General features: G+C 36.1%; 1 protein-coding gene across 4 annotated transcripts in view; it reads left to right on the top strand.

Annotated features, from left to right (window-relative positions):
- The window catches only part of NSUN3 (NOP2/Sun RNA methyltransferase 3), a 56,301-nt gene that overhangs the window by 20,785 nt on the left and 13,952 nt on the right, over positions 1-21,564 (top strand). The window contains exon 6 of one of the 4 annotated variants that reach the window (XM_070455038.1): positions 8,757-8,838. The exons of 2 other annotated variants lie outside the window; for them this stretch is intronic. In XM_070455038.1, coding sequence (XP_070311139.1) covers positions 8,757-8,838 — 82 coding nt within the window. Of the gene's footprint in view, positions 1-3,477; positions 4,135-8,756; positions 8,839-21,564 lie in introns of those variants that run through there. One more of the 4 variants, XM_070455037.1, reaches the window with a different exon arrangement.

Raw genomic sequence — 21,564 nt, 5'->3', positions numbered from 1 at the left:
TGTTTCCTGCTTTCCCTTCTGTTTTGTCTCAATTCATTGTACTCTAACCTCTATTCCCTTTATTCTTCCAAATCTATGCTTTATTAAAGTTACTAAATAACCATTAAATTAATTCTCAGTTTAATTTTGTTCGATCTCTTGATAGCATTTTAAAAATGTATTTTATTATGCAACTGTTACATGGGAACATTTTCACTGTAAAAATTAAAAAAAAAATACAAATGAAGCAAAAGGTCTCCTTTACCAGAGACCCAACTAAATACCAGCTTTCTTCACAAAGTTGACTGTTGGACTTTGGTGTATACTCTTTCAACTCTTTCTGTAGCTTTTCTTATATATGCATAGAGAAATATGTTAAAAGATAACTGCTGTTATTATGTATGCATTGTTCTGAAACTGGCTTCTTCTTATATTTAACATTCATTAAAGTCTTTCTCATAAATCTATTTAGTTCTCGTCAAGTTCTGTGGCATATTCAACAAGGTTAGTCTATAATATTCGAGTTAATTCTCTGTTTTTGGATATTTACATTCTTTCTTTTTTACTTTTATAAACTATTCTTTGTCTCATTGGACACCCAGGATAACATTTTTATTGATTAAATATCAAGAAATGGAATTAAGAATCAGACGTTTTAATAGGTACAGATCACTGAATTGTAAATGGCTGTACCAGTCTACATTTTCTTTTGTACTTGACTTTGTTGACTACTTGTTCCTTCTTAAAATATCCCTTTCCCTGATTCTTGTGATCATGTGCTTTCCTGGCTTCCTTCCTGCTTATCTTCCTTACTGTCTCTTGCTCAGGTCGTCCTGTTGATTCTGGGTTTCTCTGAGCTGCTGATGTTGTTGGCCCCCTTCTCTGTTTATCTGATGGCTTCGGCTGACATACGATGCCTTCTGCCAAATATGTGTCTAAGCTTAGATCTTTCTTCTTAGCCTCACCCCTATATATCCAATCACCTATCAGATCTCCAAGCTCCTCAGACACATAGAACTGAATTTGTCTAGAGGAACTCATAATTTCGAATGCTTTCCTGTGCCCCTCCTCTGTCAAAATCAACAAAAATCAAATAGAAATCCCATCAGCCTGCCTCTTTTCCCCTTCTATCTCAGTAATAGATCGCTTTTCTGAGATACTATAGCATCATGTGTTTGCCTAAGTCAGAAATCCATCCCCAAATCCTCTTCTCTTATACCTAATCAATCACTAAGATATTTCAGTTGTACCTGTTACATATTTCTCAGGCCCATTCAGTTCTTTCTGTTCTTAATAGCCTAACCTGAACCCCTGGCAACTGTCACCTAAATCACTGCAACTGGCTTCTTCTGACTGCCCTGCTCACCTCCAGGTATGAGCTGTATTACTTCACTCCCTACAGTAAAGCCACATCTAGTGTGAAATGTAAATCGGATCGTGTCATTCTCCTTTTTGAAGTCTGCAGTGGTTCCTCATTACTGTTAAGATTTCAGATTCCTTAGTATGATATTGAAGTCCTCTTCTTATCTCACTAACCTTACTATCTCAGGACTCTTCTTGCACTGGGTTCCAGCTGAGCAGTTTCTCAAACTCACCTTGCAGGGCCTCATTTCTGAGGCCTGTGAGTCTCCTGTTTCTTTTGTTGGATTACTGACTCACTCTCCCCTCTCTTTTGGCTAACTCTACTGGGTCTTCAGGGATCAGCTCTGAGGGACTGAAGCCTTACCTGATACCCTAGGACTGGGATTGGTATTCCCTTCATGTCCTTACCTTCATTTAAAAATACATTGATTGTCAGTTCTTCTATTTGACATTTGCCTAGTACTTGTTTTTTTTTTTTTTTCATCAAGACTGTAAGCCCCATGGGAGGGAGGATTGTCTTATTGTTTTTATTCCTAGTATGCAGTTTGGTATCTGGCATGTAGAAGAGGGAGTGGGGTCAGTAAATAATTGTTTAAAAACACTAAATTATGAGGGCTGAATATTTAGAATTTACACATGTAATTAAATTTATAGCAAAATTAATCTGACAAAAATAATCACATAATCATTATTGTACTACATGGTAATTAGGCATAAATGTAAAGCAATTCACACGATTTATTTTGATTAGTATTAGTTTTACATAACCAAAGCGTGGTTTTATTTTGTTTAAAAATGTTTAATACATTTCCCTTGACATCATGTAACGTTTTGATCATCATCACAAAGATCATGCATCTGTGTAAACCTCACATCCACACAGCCTTGTTCCCCACAGCTGAGGCCCTTCTTTATTGTCTGCCCCTCTCTCCCATCATCATCCTCCCTAAAAGAAATGGCTTCAGCAACACGTCACTTTAGTAGCATATTAATAGGCTGCAGAACTGACACAGCAATCGCAGTGAATGTTGGTTTTCATATAATTATATGTGACTGGGAAAGACCCTCACACCGGTCCCCTCCCATTCTTTTCCTTGACCAGCTACTCTGCATTCAATGCCTCTGATGCTAGTCTACCTGAGAGGTGTCGGAGCCCCTTGGCTTCGTGATTATGATGCTAAAGGGGAAAGAGCATGATACCAATGCTATAGTCACAGATAATGGTTCTTGTTCCCTGACATCTACAAATTTGCAGGTTAAAAAGATAAGGAAAAAAAAATGATAATGCCAATCACAGTCTCTCTTTTATTTCCTGCCCTTGCCTCCAAAAAATGAAAAAAAAAACTCTAGTAATTTTCTCATCAAAGATAGTTATTTTACTACTGCGTCGCATACAAAGAAATTTCTTTTCTCCCAAGTCTTCCTCATCTAGTTATTGCTTTACAGTCTTTTAATAAAAGGCAGTCCTTTTATTCCAGTAAGGAATAGAAGGTTTAAATGCAAGCACATGCAAGAGAGTGAATGCACTGATGTGTGTGAGTTTTAGTCAGAGGTGTGAAGGATTGATATAGAGCTTATTTGCATTTGCAAAGAACAGTTAGAAAGCAAGCAAGCAAACACTGCCTAGCCTGATACTGGAGACCGAAGATGGCACTCAAGAGAGAAAAGAAGTGAGAAGGACAGTTAAGCGGCAAATAAGGAAAGCTTTTTGTTTGTACTATTTTGCCAGATTGAATTTGTACGTTTCTGCATTTGTCTGCTGACAGATATGGTGCTCAAAGATATTTTATGCCTTCCATGGTTATTAGTCACATACCAGAAATCATTCACATTTACATTAAATAGGCAACATGTATAATATTCAGAATTTTAGCTTTTGAAAACCCAGTACTCTATTACTGATTATTCTACAGCCAGACATTAATCTTGCACCTACTGTTTATGAATGTGTTATTTCAGTGAAAATCAATACCTTAGTTAAAAGAAGTTTCTTGATGTTAAAATTTTTAAAAGGAGTAATATTAGTAGATATGTAATATTAACAGTTTTTTAGAAATTCTTTTTTAAAATTAATGCATGTATATAATTATACATAATCAAGAAAATAGTAATCTGATTTTTTTTTGGCAAGAAAAGCTTACTGGAAGGCATAGTGATGACAGGAAATCCTAAACCATATGAATTCATTGTACACTTATTGAGGACTCTTCAGTTTATCCATTCAGAGGTAGAAAATTTAGAATCTTCTATTAAATTTATACAACATGAACATATAAGATAATATACGACTCTCACACATGTTTCAGATCATGAGAATGTGAGATGAAGATATAAGGAATAATTAATTGAGTATAAGCCAATTCTAGTCATGAAGTGCCATTTGAAAGTATACCTTTATTATTATTTCTCAAAATAATTTCTGAGACTAGTCATTTCAGTAACATACTGTGTATGTGCACACTACATAATAAGAGTCTCTTGCCTCATTTTTATTTAACTACATTAAGAAAACAAAATACGCTGAAAGTGATATAGACATAGTCTTTTTAGAAAGTGCCACGTTTGTGCAAGAGAAGTTTACATAATTTTTAGATGCAAAAGCGTGAACTGAAGAGTTTGATTTATAACAAAAATATAAGTGTCTTATTGCAGTAATATATCATGTCACCCATTTCCTCAGAGGAAGTCAATCATGTTTGAAATAGTGACCCTTTCTGGTTTTGTTTCTCACTATTTGACAAGTAAAATCGGATTTGTGAAGTCATTGAAAAAGGAAGCTTAGATTATTTGATAATGTTTTGCAAATTTGTATAAATCATTTAGATAATATTCCCTAAAAAGTGTTACTCTTTCAGTAAGAGATGTGTTTTAAAAGAAACATTAAAAAATCAATAGCATCTCTTCTGTCATGCTCTTGAGCTGATATGAGGGAGACCTTGGACTGTGGAGCATGGTCTTCATCATTTATCAACACAGTGACCAAAAATTGATATGTACATATTAGAAGCATAATCTTTGGGCATATTGTTCTAACAGAATGGAAGATTTCCAATGCTGCTTCAGCAGTGTGTATATTTTCTGATGGAAGATTTCCAATGCTGCTTCAGCAGTGTGTATATTTTCTCTTTAAAGTTTAACTTAGTTAACTTTGCATACTATCCCTTATATGCTTGGTCATATGTTTGGAATCCAGAAAACAAAAGCTATTTTTAATATTATTGCTACTATCGCTACTACTGCTAATTCTCCTTTTCCTTTCCTCTCTTCCTCTTTGTTTTCGCCCTCTTTCTTTTTTTTCTTTAAGTGAGGTGGCAGGAGTCAGAAATTCTGAGATTAAAAATCTGTAACTTGGGCAAAGTATGTGTTTCTTTTTAATAAGAGGTTTATGGATCAAAATATTCAGCATTGACTGAAATTGTAAAGGGTTGAGGAAATATCCATAGCTATACTTTCTAGCCACTGTACTTGCAATCATAAAAATATGTTTCCAGGGCAGATTGACTGTGTAAAAGACAATCTTGAAAATAAGATTTTTGTCAGCATTTATTAAATACCTACTTCATGTCAGGAACCTTGCTAGACATGAAGATACTAAAATACATACATATGAAATTATTCTTGTCTTCAAGATCCTCAGGGGAGTTATCATCAAAATATGGTATAAATTTAGTGACAGAGGGACTAGTTAGGGTGCAGAGGGCACAAAAGGAGGGACGCCTAACTTTGCTCAGGTTGAAGATGGGGTGTGGGCATAAGAAGATGCATTTTACAAAATAATCAACAGATAAATATCAATATTTAAACTAAGATATTTGTCTAATAATTTTTCCTAATCGTGAAAGTAATCACGCCACATAAAGCATTTAGAATGTACAAAGAAATACAAAGAAGAAAATAAGCCATCCATTGAAAGAAGCTATTATTATTTGGATTTACTTCCTTTGACTACATACAGTACTTACAGTAATGGAAATCATAGTGATATATAATGTGATATCTTTTTCACTTATTTCATTAGGAGTATTTTGTTTGTTTATTTTTAGTAACATTTTATTATTAAGTAGTCTTTGAAAACATACTCTTCAAATGACTATATCATATAAGATCTCTTCATTTATTCATTCAGGTCAGTAAGAGTATCAAAGACAGCTCTTTCTAACGATAGAATCTCATTAATGCAAGAAATAGTTACAAAAACATATCCCAGTGGAGATGAAAACTTCATTTTTTAAAAAAAAATGATCCAGGCAAGAGTTTGATAATTCTTTGAGGAAGGAGTTAGCAGCTGGCCTGTGATCCATTTCTCTTTTGATCCAGGGAGATACTTCCACAGAAAGAAGAAGGGTGGTGACCCAGTTAAACATGTTTGTAACTGACCTCCTTGGTAAATAGACTAATGAATTTTGCTAAGGGGAGAACTCTTACTTATGGCATACTTTGCAATGTCCCTAGTTAGGATTGCCTGTGGTAAACACAACCTAGAGTCTATAGATTTGCGAGGCATGTTTTCCTGGAGAATGTTGTGTAAGCTATTCAGCTCCCTAAGGTATACTGGAGACGTGTGATGTAACCTAAATGCTCCCCATGTGTGAAGTGGCCCATAAATTTTGCTTCTAGAAATCATCTGTTATTCTCAGCTAGAAAACATTCTGAGGCAGAAGCAAGACTTAAGCTACATTGGATGTCTCTGCTGCTTTTGTGCCGCTTGATTGCTTATATACTTGAAATTATTTTAGTAAAGCTTGAAGGTAAGATCTCTGGTTCATGAGAATCTGATTAGACAAGAAAGTCCTTTGTGTAGGCTCACCCCCAAACCCTAGCCAGTCATCTCTGATGAAACTAAATTGAGGAACATGATTTAGACCTGAGTCCCAAGTGCAAGGCTCTTATTCCAGTCCCACCTCTAAGTCTTGGAACTCAGTCAACTCACCCAGCCAACTGTTAGAAAGTAATAGCCCTCCCGCTTATGTCCTCTGCAGGGAAATATGATTAAGAGGATGAAGGGAATTAATTAAGAGATTTCTTAATGTGGAAAAATCCTTTATAAGTAGAATAAAAGTTCTTGGCTATAATCTTAAAAAGAGGATGAAGGGATAGGATCCAATGTGCCAGAGCTCAACTAGGTTCAAAAGAACAAGAGAGGTTGTGATGTTCAGGAATTGTGACTTTTTTCCATTTTGCCTTTATCCACTAGTAAAAATAATAAGTAGAGAAATGTCTACTTCTGCTTTATTGATTACACCAAAGCCTTTGACTATGTGGATCACAACAAACTGGAAAATTAAAATTCTTCAAGAGATGGGAATACCAGATCACCTTACCTGCCTCCTGAGAAATCTGTATGCAGGTCACGAAGCAACAGTTAGAACTGGACATAGAACAACAGACTGGTTCCAAATTGGGAAAGGAGTACATCAAGGCTGTATATTGTCACCCTGCTTATTTAACTTATATGCAGAGTACATCAGGCAAAATGCTGGGCTGGATGAAGCACAAACTGGAATCAAGATCGCTAGAAGAAATATCAGTAACCTCAGATATGCAGATGACACCACCCTTATGGCAGAAAGTGAAGAAGAACTAAAGAGAAGAGCCTCTTGATGAAAGTGAAAGAGGAGAGTGAAAAAATTGGCTTAAAACTCAGAAAACTTTCAGAAAACTAAGATCATGGCATCTGGTCCCATGACTTCATGGCAAATAGATGTGGAAACAATGGAAGCAGTGACAGACTTTATTTTCTTGGTCTCCAAGAATCACTGCAGATGGTGATCGCAGCCATACAATCAAAAGATGCTTGCTGCTTGGAAGAGAAGCTATGACCAACCTAGACAGCATCCTAAAAAGGAGAGAGATTACTTTGCCAACAAAGGTCCATCTAGTCAAAGCTATCGTTTTTCCAGTAGTCATGTATGAACGTGAGAGTTGAACTATAAAGAAAGCTGAGTGCCGAAGAATTGATGCTTTTGAACTGTGGTGTTGGAGAAGGCTCTTGAGAGTCCCTTGGACTGCAAGCAGATCCAACCTGCCCATCCAAAAGGAAATCAGTCCTGAATATTCATTGGAAGGATTAATGCTGAAACTGAAACTCCAGTACTTTGACCACCTGACGTGACGAACTGACTCATTGGAAAAGACCCTGATGCTGGAAAAGATTGAAGGCAGGAGGAGAAGGGGATGACAGAGGATGAGATGGTTGGATGGAATCACCGACTTGATGGACATGAGTTTCAGCAAGCTCTTGGAGTTGATGATGGACAGGAAAACCTGGTGTGCTGTAGTCCGTGGGATTGCAAAGAGTCGGACACGGCTGAGTGAACTGAAATGAAAAATAATAATAGATACCATTCATTGACTGTATTAGCTATTTTTCCTCTCCTTGTTTGAAGAGGCATGTAGATGAAGAGAGTCTTGAATTGTTCACTTCATCTAACTTGGGGTTAGGTTAGGGGAGGCATCTCCTCCTTTATATAAACCTGAGGCGAAGATGGTGATAATTCTTCCCTAACCATTTCTTCTTTCTTTAACTATTCATTGAGTACCACGAGGTACCAGTAGTAAACGGGGAAAATTCAAACCTTGTTTGACTTGGCTACAGTTGTTGTTGTGAGTAATTAACTGTCCATCATTTCTGATTCAGGAGTCTTATGTGTTCTGCCAACAGCCGTGGAACTAGCTGGACTGACTTTTTAGCTTGCATGCAGGGTGAAATATCAGCCCCTCATAGTTTTTGACGTTGCAGCACAAACATCTTCTCCCATCTTGTGCCTTGCCTTTTTACTCTTTGGAGTTTTGTGTTTTTGTCTTTTACAGAAAGATGTTATTACTTTTTATGTAATTTATTATATCTATGTCTCAAGTTTCTATAAGAGGAGATTCCCCCCCCCCCCCCAGCCTACCCACAAGGTAGCAGGTAGGCTGTTTTCTGGGTGAACAGTTCAAGACTGTCTCCATCTATGTACTTGAGCCTCTTCAAACAAGGAGAGAAGCAGCTAATGCAGTCAATGAATGGTATCTATTTTCTTTATGATGGGGTATGATTTGTACCTACATATTATGATGCTAATACTATGGTAATTAAGTTAATGTGGCACTAGCTTGAGGATCAGTAAAACAATTAAGTAGAATAAAGTCAGATCTGTGTTAATGTGGACATTTGATTTATGACAGAGGTCAAAGTCAGAGTGCTAGAAAAAAAGGACAGACTTACTAACCAGGACACAAAGACAGCATTAATCATAGGGAAGAACTGTCACCATCCTTGCCTCAAGTTTCTATAAAGACTGCATTGGCTATTCGGGGTCTTTCGTGTTCTCATACACTTTTCATGTATATTTTAGAACCAGCTTGTCAAGTTTCCTGAAAAACTTGTTGAGATTTTGATTGGGATTGCATTGTGTTGTGTGTTCGTTGCTCAGTCATGTCCAACTCTTTGCGACTCCCGAGGAGCCTGCTAGACTCTGTGGCCTGCCAGACTTCTCTGTTCATGGAATTCTCCAGGTGAGAATACTGGAATGGGTGGTCATTTCCTTCTCCAGGGGGTCTTCCTCACCCAGGGATAGAACCTGGGTCTCCTGCCTCACAGGCAGGTTCTTCACTGTCTGAGCTACCATCTGTGAAATTCCACAGTGCGTTGTTTTCAAATTTTCATGGTCTGTTGTTTCATTTCTCTGGAATTTCATACTCTGTATGTTCCTTAGAAACATACATATTTTTTATATTTGTAGGCCTTATTTTACCATAATTGGCTTTAATTTGGGGATTGCATTAAGTCTATCAATTTGTAGAGTTTAGACATTTTCTTTTATTTCACGATATTGGTAAATTTTTTAAGTCTAAAAATTTGTCCTCTCCTTTAGGATTTTCAACAAAACTTTCACCATTATGTATTATGTAGAAATATATATATGTAATTTTTCTAGACTCTATATGATAATATTTTGCTTACGATTTTTCTATTTATTTCATAAGTGAGACTACCTATAATTTTTTATTCTTAAAATAATGTTAGAGTTTGGAATCAATGGTATACTAGCCTCATAAAATGAATTGAATAGTGGGCTCATTTATATACTCTGCAATAGTTTATATAACATTACAATTATGATTTTTTTCCATGTAAGTTTGGCAGAATCTCCAATTGAAGCCATATGGGCCCGGAGCTTCCTTTGTGGGATGTATTTTGAATATTGATAGTTTCTTTAATGGTTATAAGACTTTTAAGTTTTTTCTTTCTTCCTGAGTCAGTTCCATGAGTTTGGGGGTTTTGTTTTTGTTTGTGCTTTCAGTAATTTTCCCATTTCATCCAAGTCTACAAAGTTACTGACATAGAACTGTGCACAATATCTCCTTGTTATCTTTTTAATATTTGTAGGATTTATAATGATGTCTTCTTTTTATTTTGGTTAACCAGTCTTTCATGAGGTTTGTCAAATTTTTATCAGGGTCCAGTATTCAAAACAGTGTTCATCTTTTTTATAACAGGTCTGTTTTCTATTTCCAAACATATGGAGATTTTCTGGATGCCTTTCTTATTACTTTCTTATTTTTATTATGATAAGGAAGCATATGTTATATCAGCTCTCTGAAATTTATTTTGACTTTCTTTGGGTCAATTTTTATGAATATTTTATGTTGCTTTGAGAAGAATGTGAATTTTATATATTTAATATATATATATAATATATAAATATATATTATATATAAAATATATAATATATAAAACATATAAAAATATATATTATTTAATATATATTATATATATAATATAAAATTTCTTTATTAGTACAGTGTTGTATACTGTTCTTTCAGTGACATGTTCATTTCAATAAAATGAATGTTCATTCAGTGAAATTTGTTAATTTTCTTATTCAAATCTTTTATGGTGTTACTTTAAAAAAAAACATAGCCCTGATTCTTCAGTCAGTTACTGAATGAGATATGTATACTTTGAGTTGGCACATTTTTCCCTGTAGCTTAGTCCCGTTGCACTTTGTACATTTGAAGGCCGTGTTACTGTAGCATAGAAGTCTTGTTTTGCTGGTGGTTTTCCGACTAACTTTAGAACCCTTGGGGTCACTCTGTTTTGGCTATGCAGAAGTGGTTTCTATGCTCCCTCCTTAGTCTTTAGTTAGATAGTGCCTCCTCGGCTGTGTCCAGCTCTTTGTGACCCCGTGGGCTGTAGCCCGCCAGGCTCCTCTGTCCGTGGGGTTTTCCAGTCAGAAGTAGGGGGTGGGTTGCCATGCCCTCCTCCAAGTGAGTTAGACAGTACTGCTTCTGTTTGTTTTAGTGGTTCGTGCTTCTGAATAATATTTAATTTGAATAGCTTATTCTGTGATTTAACTGTTAAGTGTATAATGGGGAGCTCCTGAAGTATTTTTAATAATGGAGTGACAGGATTACATTTATATTAGAATTATTAATTCCATATAGTAGATGGATACAAGGGTGCAAACACAAAGCACAGCTAATTAGGAAGTTGTTGAAATTTTCAAGGTGGCTAATGATTATCAGTGGGTTAATGTTAGGACACAAAAGTATTCAAAATAAAGTGATATTTAAGCATTTCATTAACTCATCATAGTTGATTCAGTTTGTAAAATATCACGGTTAACAAGAATTTATTTTGTATTGATAACTTGAAAAGCCTCTAATGGATATCAAACAAAATGAAGCTGAACAAATAAGTTTAGTATAAGTATATAACAAGTACTTGACAATGGGAGCACATAAATTTTTCTATTTAAAAAGTGCAAGCTTTTTTTTCAAGATTTCTAAATAGTGATTGAAAAGTGTGGCTGAGGATGACCTGGCTATTTTGGACTTGGGAGGAAGTACTTCTTTGTCATTTGAGTATTCCTGTCATTTGGTGGTCTGTGTTATTTTCACCTCTGCTGAATCTTTTGAATCTTCTTTCTGCTGGGAACAATGATTTTTATAATCCAAGGATTTGACCTGAGGGTGAAGAAGGAAGATTAGACCAGCGTATTCATCAAGAGTCCCTGTGACTTTTTCCTCCGATCAGAATGGTTTTCCTGGCACTTGGCCTCATTCTGACAGTTCCTTACAGGTATCTGAACTTGCCATGCCTTTGACCTAAATAGAGTCACTAAAATGCCTTTGGTAAACTTTATGGGCTTTTAATTCTTTTATAACTTGACCACTGCAGGAGTTAAATGATTTCATTCTTTAGTAGGAGATAGCTGTTGTTTTCCTCCAGAGAATTGTTTAGAGAACAGTGGTTTTCAGACTTTATTCTGTAACTATATAGGGGTTCTGTAGCATTCTTTTTGGAGCATCTTGAGGGAAGAAGGGGAAATGACCAGGATAGTCTCTTAGTTCACCACAGCAAATCCAAGTAGAACCATGGTATTTCCATCTGATTAAACTGGTGCAATTTTATTTGAAGAAGTTTCTTGTTACTAAAAAAAAAATTTAAAAAAAAGTCTGAAAAACTCTTTTTAGTGATAAGCAATCTATTTATTCATGGACCAAAGTCAAGTCAATTGTGGTGGTTTTCTTGAAAGCTTTTTAGTTCTTTTTCTTTGTATGAGTAAACAGGCTATATCTGGTATTAGATCCAAGATCCTATCCTAAAAGTTTGGCAGGCCTAATATCTTCTGTTGTCACTCTTCTCTAATTTAAGCAACACAAAACTAAATTCCTCACATTCAGTCTCAGCAGGTGGTAGTGGTGGTTTAGTCACTAACTCGTGTCTGACTCTTGTGACCCCATGGACTGTAGCCTGCCAGGTTCCTCCGTCCATGGGATTCTCCAGGTAAGAATACTGGAGTGGGTTGCCATTTCCTTCTCCAGGGTATCTTCCCGACCCAGGGATCAAACCCGGGTCTCCTGCACTGCAGGCAGATTCTTTACCAACTGAGCTCAGTCTTAGCAGAGAGCGTTTAATACCTAACCCACCCTCCCATACCCATAATGAGGTAATTAGCTGTTGGGAAGATATGCTAAACTTGTACATCTTGTACAAGTAGAAATTGATAATAAATATGTTAGAACTTGTCATTTATAAACTATTTCAGGAGTGTCTAGAGTCATTACTCTGCTCTACCAGTATTATATTAAAAATAACTCTTCTTTAAGGTAAAAACTTACTGTGAGTAGAGAGAAGATAATTATCAGCAGTATCAGTTTTGTTTCTTAAGCTGACAAAGGAATAGCTTCTGGGTATGGTGTCTCTGAAAATAGCAAGCTCCATCACATTTCTTTATCTTGAATTTACAGAACTTCTTTGATAATAAACAGTTTGATATCTAGATATTTGATTATTTACTCTGAGCACAGTGAAGATTACCCTGAAGGCTTGTAAAATAATACTTTTGAAACTGATGATAGCACTGGGTAACTATCAACCTAGAAATATCTTTGTTTTAGGTAGTTACAGTACCTGAAACTTAATTTTGCATCTACATTTATATGATAGATTGTACATGAGCTTCAGCTTTTCACCTTAATGCTTTCTTTCGCTGTAGAACATAATAATGGTAGGGATTTTTATATTTACTTTCTTGCTGGGGCTGCTGTTTGCCGGCAGAAGTAGTAACTGATACAGAGTGATATGATAAGAAATAGGCAGTGGGGGAATGAAAGAAATGGGAATTGCTGAAAAGGAACAAAAATAGACAAATTGGAAAGGAATACTAGGAGCCAGCAATGTGATATAGGAAAAAATATATGAAATGATAAGGAAAAGTAAATGAAATGGAACTCCCCAGAAGAAAAGATATGAAATAGTGGAATTAAACATTATGGTAGAGGGCAGACAAAGGGAACAACCTAGAGGTACAGGCTTTATGGAGTTCGTAACAGTTAAAAGTATGATTTTATCATTTGTTGAGCGTGTCAGTCACTCAGTCGTGTCCGACTCTTTGCGACCTTGTGGACTGTAGCCTGCCTGGCTCCTCTGTCCTTGGGATTCTTTAGGCAAGAATGCTGGAGTGGGTTGCCATTCCCTTCTCCAGGACCATTTGTTAAATTTTGTAGTAATTAAAGTATTTCTATTAGTACATCAAATTAGGTTAATATATTTTTTAAAGAGTAGATTTGTTTTCTTCTTTTTAAATCAGACTGCCTGTCCTCCCCCCCTGCCCCATACGTCCTTTGTTAATTTCCCTTACATTACTAGAAGGGGAGTGTCAGGGTCAACGTTTGTTTTTAAATAGATGTTAACTGCACTTTTGGTACCACATATCTCAGTTTTAAAATAATGACCATGGTTTTCTATCAAGACAAGTTCACGTACTCAACATTACCTAACTGTTCCCCTCAATGAGAAATGAGAGCCCAACTACGAAGTAGTAACCTTCGTTAAGAGGCTGTTTTCCTCTCTGTAGGAACTTATTGTTGGCAAGAGGAACAATCTTTTTTACTAATTATAAAAAATGATGTAAACTTATAAATCACTTGTTAGCAAAGGTTTTATTATTATTATTTTTCCTAAATAAACCCTCTGGCCTCTGTTGTTTCCATCTGTTCTACTATATAAGAGTTGTAGATTGCTTGAACTCTTCCCTACTCAGGATTTTTGAGTTAGTTGTAGTTCAGTATATTCCTTTGTTTGGCACTGAAACATTCTCTTGTTGACCCACCTCTTAATTAAGGTAACCTTCATTCTTTCACTTATTTTAAAAAATATGTTTTGAGAATATAGTTTTTAGTTGTGCTATAAATAAAAACATACAAAATGAATATAGCATAAATCCTGTTTTCAAGAAGCTGAAAATTTATTGCTTAGGAAAAACATAAGAGGGAGGAATTACTTGGTTTCAGAGATTAAGTGAGCTTTGAAGTAGGTCTGGAAATAGGAATCAGTGAAGGTTTCAGAGACTAAGCGAGCTTTAAAGTGGATCTGGAAATTTGAATTAAAGTTCACCTGCTCAATTGCAAACTGAAAAATAATTTAGCTAAGCATTAGGACTCACTAAGCATCTAGAGAGATGAGGCAGAGAATCATCAGGGATCTCCGCAATCATTAGGGATCCAGGCCCTATCTATCTTCTATCTTGTGATCCAGAGGGACAATTCCAACTCTTACTGTTTATCTGCATTGCAACTAGTAGGAAGGAGAAAAAGAGCACATCTCACCTAAATTCCTTCCATTCACATCTTATGGGTCAGAGTTAGACATATGACCACCTTTAGTGAAAGATAGTCTAGGAAATTAGCCTTCGCTGTGCCTAGTTCAAAATTTCATTAGTACAGAGGAAGTGAGAACAAATGCTGAAGAACAATTAGAAGTGTCTGTTGCAGGCTGGAAATTCCTTGATCAGATAACATTGCCGTATGCAAAAAAAAATTAACAAGGAAAATCCTTCAGCAAGAAAACCAGTTTGAAGATTTTACAATAAGAAGTAGATGACAAAGGCCTTAACTAAGTGAATGGGAAGGAAATATAGATATGTGGTCAGATTTGCAAGATATTTTCAACAGAGAATTAATGGGAGTTGCTGATTGATTGGCTCTGGAGTGGGAAGAAAAGGAAGGTATTGAGGGTCACTGTTTAAGAGCGTGAGCTATACAGCACTATTACATAGATTTAAATCCTGGTTTGGATACTTAGACTGGTTTCATACAATTTGCTTAACTAACCCTCTTGCCTTAGTTCCCTCATCTGCAAAGTGAGCATAGTAACTTAATTGAAAGATTGAATGAGATAGTACATGTAAAACATCTAACTTTAGGGGAAAATAAACCAAAGATAAAGTTATAGGGAAGACTGATATTTAAGGCATAGGAAGAAGGGGAAAGGTAGATAAGAAAGCTAAAAGGGAACCTCAGAGAAGTAGGAGATGAACAAAAAAAGAACAGTATCCAGGAAGACAAAATGAGAGCAAATTTCTCGAAACTGAGGATGAATGACAGAATCAAGTACTATGATGAGGTGATTGTGAAAATAAACTTCTTCAGTCGCTCAGTCATGTCCAATTCTGCGACGCCATGGACTACAGATACCAGGTCTCCCTGTCTATCACAAACTCCTGGAGTTTACCCAAACTCATACCCATCGAGTTGGTGATGCCATCCAAGCATCTCATCCTCAGTCGTCCCTTTCTCCTCCCGCCCTCAATCTTTCCCAGCATCAGGGTCTTTTCAAATGAGTCGGCACTTCAAATCAGGTGGCCAAAGTATTAAGAGTTTCAGCTTCAACATCAGTCCTTCCAATGAACACCGAGGACTGATCTCATTTAGGATGTACTAGTTGGATCTCCTTGCAGTCCAAGGGACTCTCAAGAGTCTTCTCCAACACCACAGTTCAAAAGCATCAATTCTTCAGTGCTCAACTTTCTTTATAGTCCAACTCTCACATCCATTCATGACCACTGGAAAAACCATAGCTTTGACTAGATGGACCTTTGTTGGCAAAGTAATGTCTGCTTTTTAATATGCTGTATAGGTTGGTCATAACTTTCCTTCCAAGCAGTAAGCGTCTTTTAATTTTATGGCTGCATTCACCATCTGCAGTGGTTTTGGAGTCCAGAAAAATAGTCTGCCACTGTTTCCACTGTTTCCCAATTATTTGCCATGAAGTGATGGGACCAGATGCCATGATCTTAGTTTTCTGAATGTTGAGCTTTAAGCCAACTTTTTCACTCTCCTCTTTCACTTTCATCAGGAGGCTCTTTAGTTCTTCTTCGCTTTCTGCCATAAGGGTGGTGTCACCTGCATATCTGAGGTTATTGATATGTCTCCTGGCAATCTTGATTCCAGCTTGGGCTTCATCCAGCCCAGTATTTCTCATGATGTACTCTGCATATAAGTTAAATAAACAGGGTGACAATATACAGACTTGAAGTACTGCTTTTCCTATTTGGAACCAGTCTGTTCCATGTCCAGTTCTAACTGGTGCTTCCTGACCTGCATACAGAGTTCTCAAGAGGCAGGTCAGGTGGTCTGGTATTCCCATCTCTTTAAGAATTTTCCACAGTTCGTGGTGATGCACACAGTCAAAGGCTTTGGCATAATCAATAAAGCAGAAATAGATGTTTTTCTGGAACTCTCACTTTTTCAATGGTGCCTTTTTGCTCATTTTATCAGTAAACTTCTGAGGAAAACATATTTTAATCTACCATTTAGAGTTATGGAAACAAAATTTGGTTAAGGAATTACCAGATTCTTTGGAACTTGGAACAATTACCAAATTATTCTTGGACTGCAAGAAGATCCAGTCAGTCAATCCTAAAGGAAATCAGTCCTGAATATTCATTGGAAGGACTGATGCTGAAGCTGAAACTCCAAAACTTTGGCTACCTGATGCAAAGAACTGACTCATTGGAAAAGACCCTGATGCTGGGAAAGATTGAAGGCGGAAGGAGAAGGGGGCGACAAAGGATGAGATGGTTGGATAGTATTACAGACTCAATGGACATAAGTTTGAGTAAGCTCCAGGAGTTGGTGATGGACAGGGAAGCCTGGCATGCTGCAGTCCATGGGGTCGCAAAGAGTTGGACATGACTGAACGACTGAACTGAACTGAACTGATTGGGAATTTTAATGAAGGAGTAACTGCCTTTGAATTTCTAATCATTAAGTCTAATTTGTTAAAATTCTTCAGGATGAGGATTTTGATGTAAATCTGAGATGAAGAGGTTCAAATTATGTCCCAGAGGGAGGTATTTGCTTTCATTGATCTCATCATAAATTCAGTTCAATAACACTTTAATAGGGGAAAGTTGTATGCTTTATAAAAGAAACAGGTAGCCAGGATTCTCAGGTTATAGCTTCAGACCTACTAATTCTTAGTTCCTTTTTATTTAAAGTGTCTAAAAGTCCATATTTATTCTTTACCTTCAGTGAGTATTTGGGACATTGGGATGATAAAATGTACGCATGTGGCATCCTCTTTCTTACTGCTCCAGATTCCATATTTATTTTAGCAATCATTACGCTTTGCTTCAAGGTAGATCGCAGTAGTAAAGCCTGCAGTCCTTCTCCTGGTATTAGATTAGGGTGGTGCTTTGTGCTATGTTAATTAGCTGTGAAACTTCAGGCAAGTCCCCGAGTCTTCATGACCCTCCACTTGATAAACTGGGTTAGACAATATACCCTGTACACTTCATAAGGTTTTATTAACACGCCATGTGTGAAGTGCTCTTTAAAGTTAAGCATCCAGTAAACATAAGGTAGCAATATTAATTGGGCTTGTCACTTGTCCTTCATTTGGTTAACATGGGAATCAGCATCTCATTTGATTTTTGGACCAAATCCATGTTCCCATTAATGAAGGAATATTCTCTCCTGAAGAAAGAGTAGGAATTTCCTCATGGAGGAATACATGTACTCTGGAAGCATTTCACCTTTTTTAGTTTTGGATTTAGTTTTTGTCATTTGGGCAGTAAGATACTAATACAATGACTGCCAGTAGTTTTTACATATTTTTCACATTACTAATTAGATAACTGCTTTTCTTTTTCACATAGGTTGCAAGTAGGCTCATAAAGTAGACTTTTATAGGACTTCTGAGACATTACTTGGATATTAAATGCTTACAAGGGACCAGTTGCAAGATTGATCTGTTTTTTTTTTAAGTTTTTGAAATTACTGTATTCTAACTTGGTTAAAAAAATGTTTAATGCTGAAGTTTCTAAGATGAAGGGAACAGTCTTGCTAATATTGTGTCAGGTTAGGGATTTTTTAGGTCTGTTTCACTTGATTGCTTCTCCATTGCCTGATTCTTTAATGGTGATAGAAAGGACAGGAAGAAAGATGAGTAAATATGGGGCTGCCCAGGTGGTGATAGTGGTAGAGAATCTGCCCGCCAGTGCAGGAGACATGAGAGACCAGGTTCAATCCCAGAAAATCCCATGGACAGAGGAGCATGCCGGGCTATAGTCCATAGGGTCTCAAAGAGTCAGGCATGACTGAGCACATGTACATGTGAGGACTAAATATATTAATCACAGTAGTGTTCAGCTGTATTCTGAATTTCCAAGAATATAGAATCTATGATTGTTTTACTTCTGTACCGGCAGTTGTGGTAGGAGACGCTGTGCCTGTAACTTCAAACCCATTATAGGAAGATATAAAAATATGTTTATCCCTTGATGGTAAATCATAAGGAATTGGTTTAAGGGGAGAAAAATCACTTTTCTGCTCTGGTCAAAAGATGGCAGTATTGCTGTGCTCATAATTTTCTTCTGCAGTTTGGGCTTAGTTGTTTTTAATGCAAAAAACAGATTTAGTGATCTAATTAACAGTGACCCTTTGCAGCGGAATGCCACATTTCCAATCAAGGCCCAGAAGAATAGATCAGAAAAGTGGAATTTATATATTTAAAATGTTTTAGATTGTTTTAATAGCTCTTTGTTAAAATAACATTCTCTAATACTCAGATTCGCCAGAGGAAAAATAGAACACCCTGTGTCATGCTTTCAAGTTTGGTAGGCTTGAAATACCCGCCCTTTGAAACTTGGATGGCTGTCAGGGTTCCAACATGTCTTACAGGGTTTTTTTGTTTGTTTTTAGTTTTTAAAGGTCACTGAACTTATTTTTTTCATTAAGGTGATACTTTTTTCCTTCAAGATGTTAAAACCAGGTAATCATTTTTCTTTGTATTTCTTTGGTCATTATACTTGTTGGTAGTCTGGAAAGATAAAGGTGGTCTCTCTTCTTTTTTTGCTGGGAAAGCAACATGTTCTTGCCTTGTTTCTAAGCCGGTATTATAAATGGCTCTCTGGGCTTGATGCTCTGTTTTTCTCTAAGCAGATCTTTCAAGGACAGAGAAGTTCAGTGAAAATCACTGAAAAAATTTACAAAATGAACTCCTAAAATAAGTGGCTTTATTATTGATTGTGTAAAGTGTTCTTTCAAAAGTACAGACATATAAATCACAACATATTTGGGAGGGGTTGATGGGGAAGAACCGTTGGTGTATTGAGAGAACATAAAAATAATCCAGCTTTTTTCTTAATTTCTATTAGAATAAGAAAATGCTGTTGGATTCTGCATATAGATTGCAGATTTGCCTATTTGATGCCTTTTAAAGTTAGCATTTAAATGATTTACTTTAAAAAATAATTAAGCTTTCAACAAATAACTATGTGTCTAGTTTATCATATAGCTACAGTATAGAAAATATTCTAATTAGCTTTGCATTGTGACTCACTTGAATCTAAACTACAAGCTGAAAAATCTTATTAAAAATCTTCGAGGCCAGATGTATTTCAGAATTCTGATTTTTAAAAAAAAACTGATATAGTACATATTTGTTGCATCGCATCACCCACCTTCCTCAATAGGGTCTGGGGCAGCACCCTGTAATCAAACTTTGTATGTTTTCAGCAAAATGTTTGAGTGGTTATTCCACATGGGCTCAGTCCTGACCATAAATAGCCTTACTTCAGTTTAGGTCAAATTTTGAGGCCAAATGAATCTGCCACCAACTTAAGAAAAAAGCTGTTGTTTACAGAGCTTTTTGGATTTCACCATGGAGTGTAAGAGATAGTGCATCTAAAGTGCCAAAAATCCATTAAGTTTTCTGTTTGTAAATGGGAACAATTTAATTTAATGTTACGTTCTGCTTAATGGTTTCTTTTTTTAAAAATATATTTTACTTTGACTAGGTGTAAAAATTTGTGCAGCCATTATCTGCCATGGAGCAACAGGGTATCTGATGTACATTCTGTGGCAAGAAAGCCATCATTCTTTTTCTCTTAGGGGTACTGTGGTAAAAGCATTTCCCACTATTTTATTCTATACTGTTAATCAAGATCAGCTTTATTTCCTGCAGTACAGTTGTGGGATAGAATCTTATTTCATATTTCAAGTAGGATTAAGCCTGATCAGCACTTAGGTGGGAGACTTCTCAGGGGAATGTATGTGTTCCGGGGAAGCGATAGAGGGATTGTATTATGTGGCCATCCTGCTTCCTTTAGAAGTGCTTCCTCCAGCTCTGCATTAGAGCTGGACATTGTGTACTGAATAATATATAAAACCCAGCATAATGTCTACTAGTTCCCACTTCAGTTTGAAGTATTAGGTTAGCCTTTAACCTCATCTGATCAAAATAATACTTGGCTTCATCTTCTGTAATTAGTCATGACTTTTTTTTTCTGCCTTCCACTGATGAGTTGAAAGCACTGTTGATGGTTTCTCCGCCATCAGTTATAAGTCAATAATAAAGAAAGCCCGTGCTAATTTAACCTGTTATTTCATGTAATATAGTTAGTGTTATAGCACAAGTGAAAAATATCCCATTATTCAGGATCTTGTTTAGCCATGAAACATGAGTCTTTGAGAGGTCAAGGTACATAGCTCATTCAGAAAAGGTTAGCGGAGGATACCATTATGCCACAATGGATGTTGCTTCGTTGTTTAGTTTTAATTCCTCTTATTAAAAAAAAAAAACTACATGGCACAGAAATTTACACAAGCATAGAGCAACCTTTTGCCTTCTACCAGATCCCAGGTCCAACACTGCTTATTTTTCTTCTCTAGTCCTGACTTACGTTGTTATATGGTCATTAACATGACTTTGCCAGTTTAATTTTAGTATTATTCAAATCTCTCTAACTTCTAAATGTTTTTTTCCCTTTTAGAATTTAAAATTTCTTACTGGGCTTGTTAAGACCTACTAAGCCATATCTTCTGTTCTGATTGTCACATTTTCTCTCCTAAAGTAACACCTCTTTCACACTTGCTAACCGGATTTAAAAAAGGACAGTCTTTTTTTCTTTTTTTTTTTTTTAGGACAGTCTTTAAAAAGCCTTTTAAAAAGGTTTCTCTTTTTTTTTGGATGAAGCCTATCCAAATTAATTAAATAGTATAATTACTTGGTTCTTATAGGCTATTTCAAAATACATGTGACTGATTATGAAAGTAAATGATTTATCCTAGACACTATGAAAAAAAATAATTCTCAGTATAGAAAAATCTTGGCTATATGAACTCTATATGAACTTTTTTCATATTACCTGTTTTCCTTGATCTTTGAATACAGAATTATGGTATTTTTGAGGTCTGTAACTACTGTAAGCAAAAGGACAAAAATTGTATTTAAATAGCAGTCAGCAGTGGCAAAACAGCAACAGCCATTTGAAAGGAATTCCTAACATTTTGCCCTGAGATATTGATTTTACCCCAATTCATAAAAAAACCTGTGTGCTACCACACAGTTACCTTGTTAAGAAATTAATGTGGCCAGTTAAGTTATCCCAACCTAATTTTAGAAAGATAAATAATGAAAACTGGAACGAAAACAAAGCAGAAGAATCG

Source organism: Odocoileus virginianus, chromosome 25, assembly GCF_023699985.2.
Source record: "Odocoileus virginianus isolate 20LAN1187 ecotype Illinois chromosome 25, Ovbor_1.2, whole genome shotgun sequence".
Lineage (NCBI taxonomy): Eukaryota > Metazoa > Chordata > Mammalia > Artiodactyla > Cervidae > Odocoileus > Odocoileus virginianus.
Note: the sequence above shows the minus strand (reverse complement) of the source record. Positions and strands in the feature narration are given on the sequence as shown.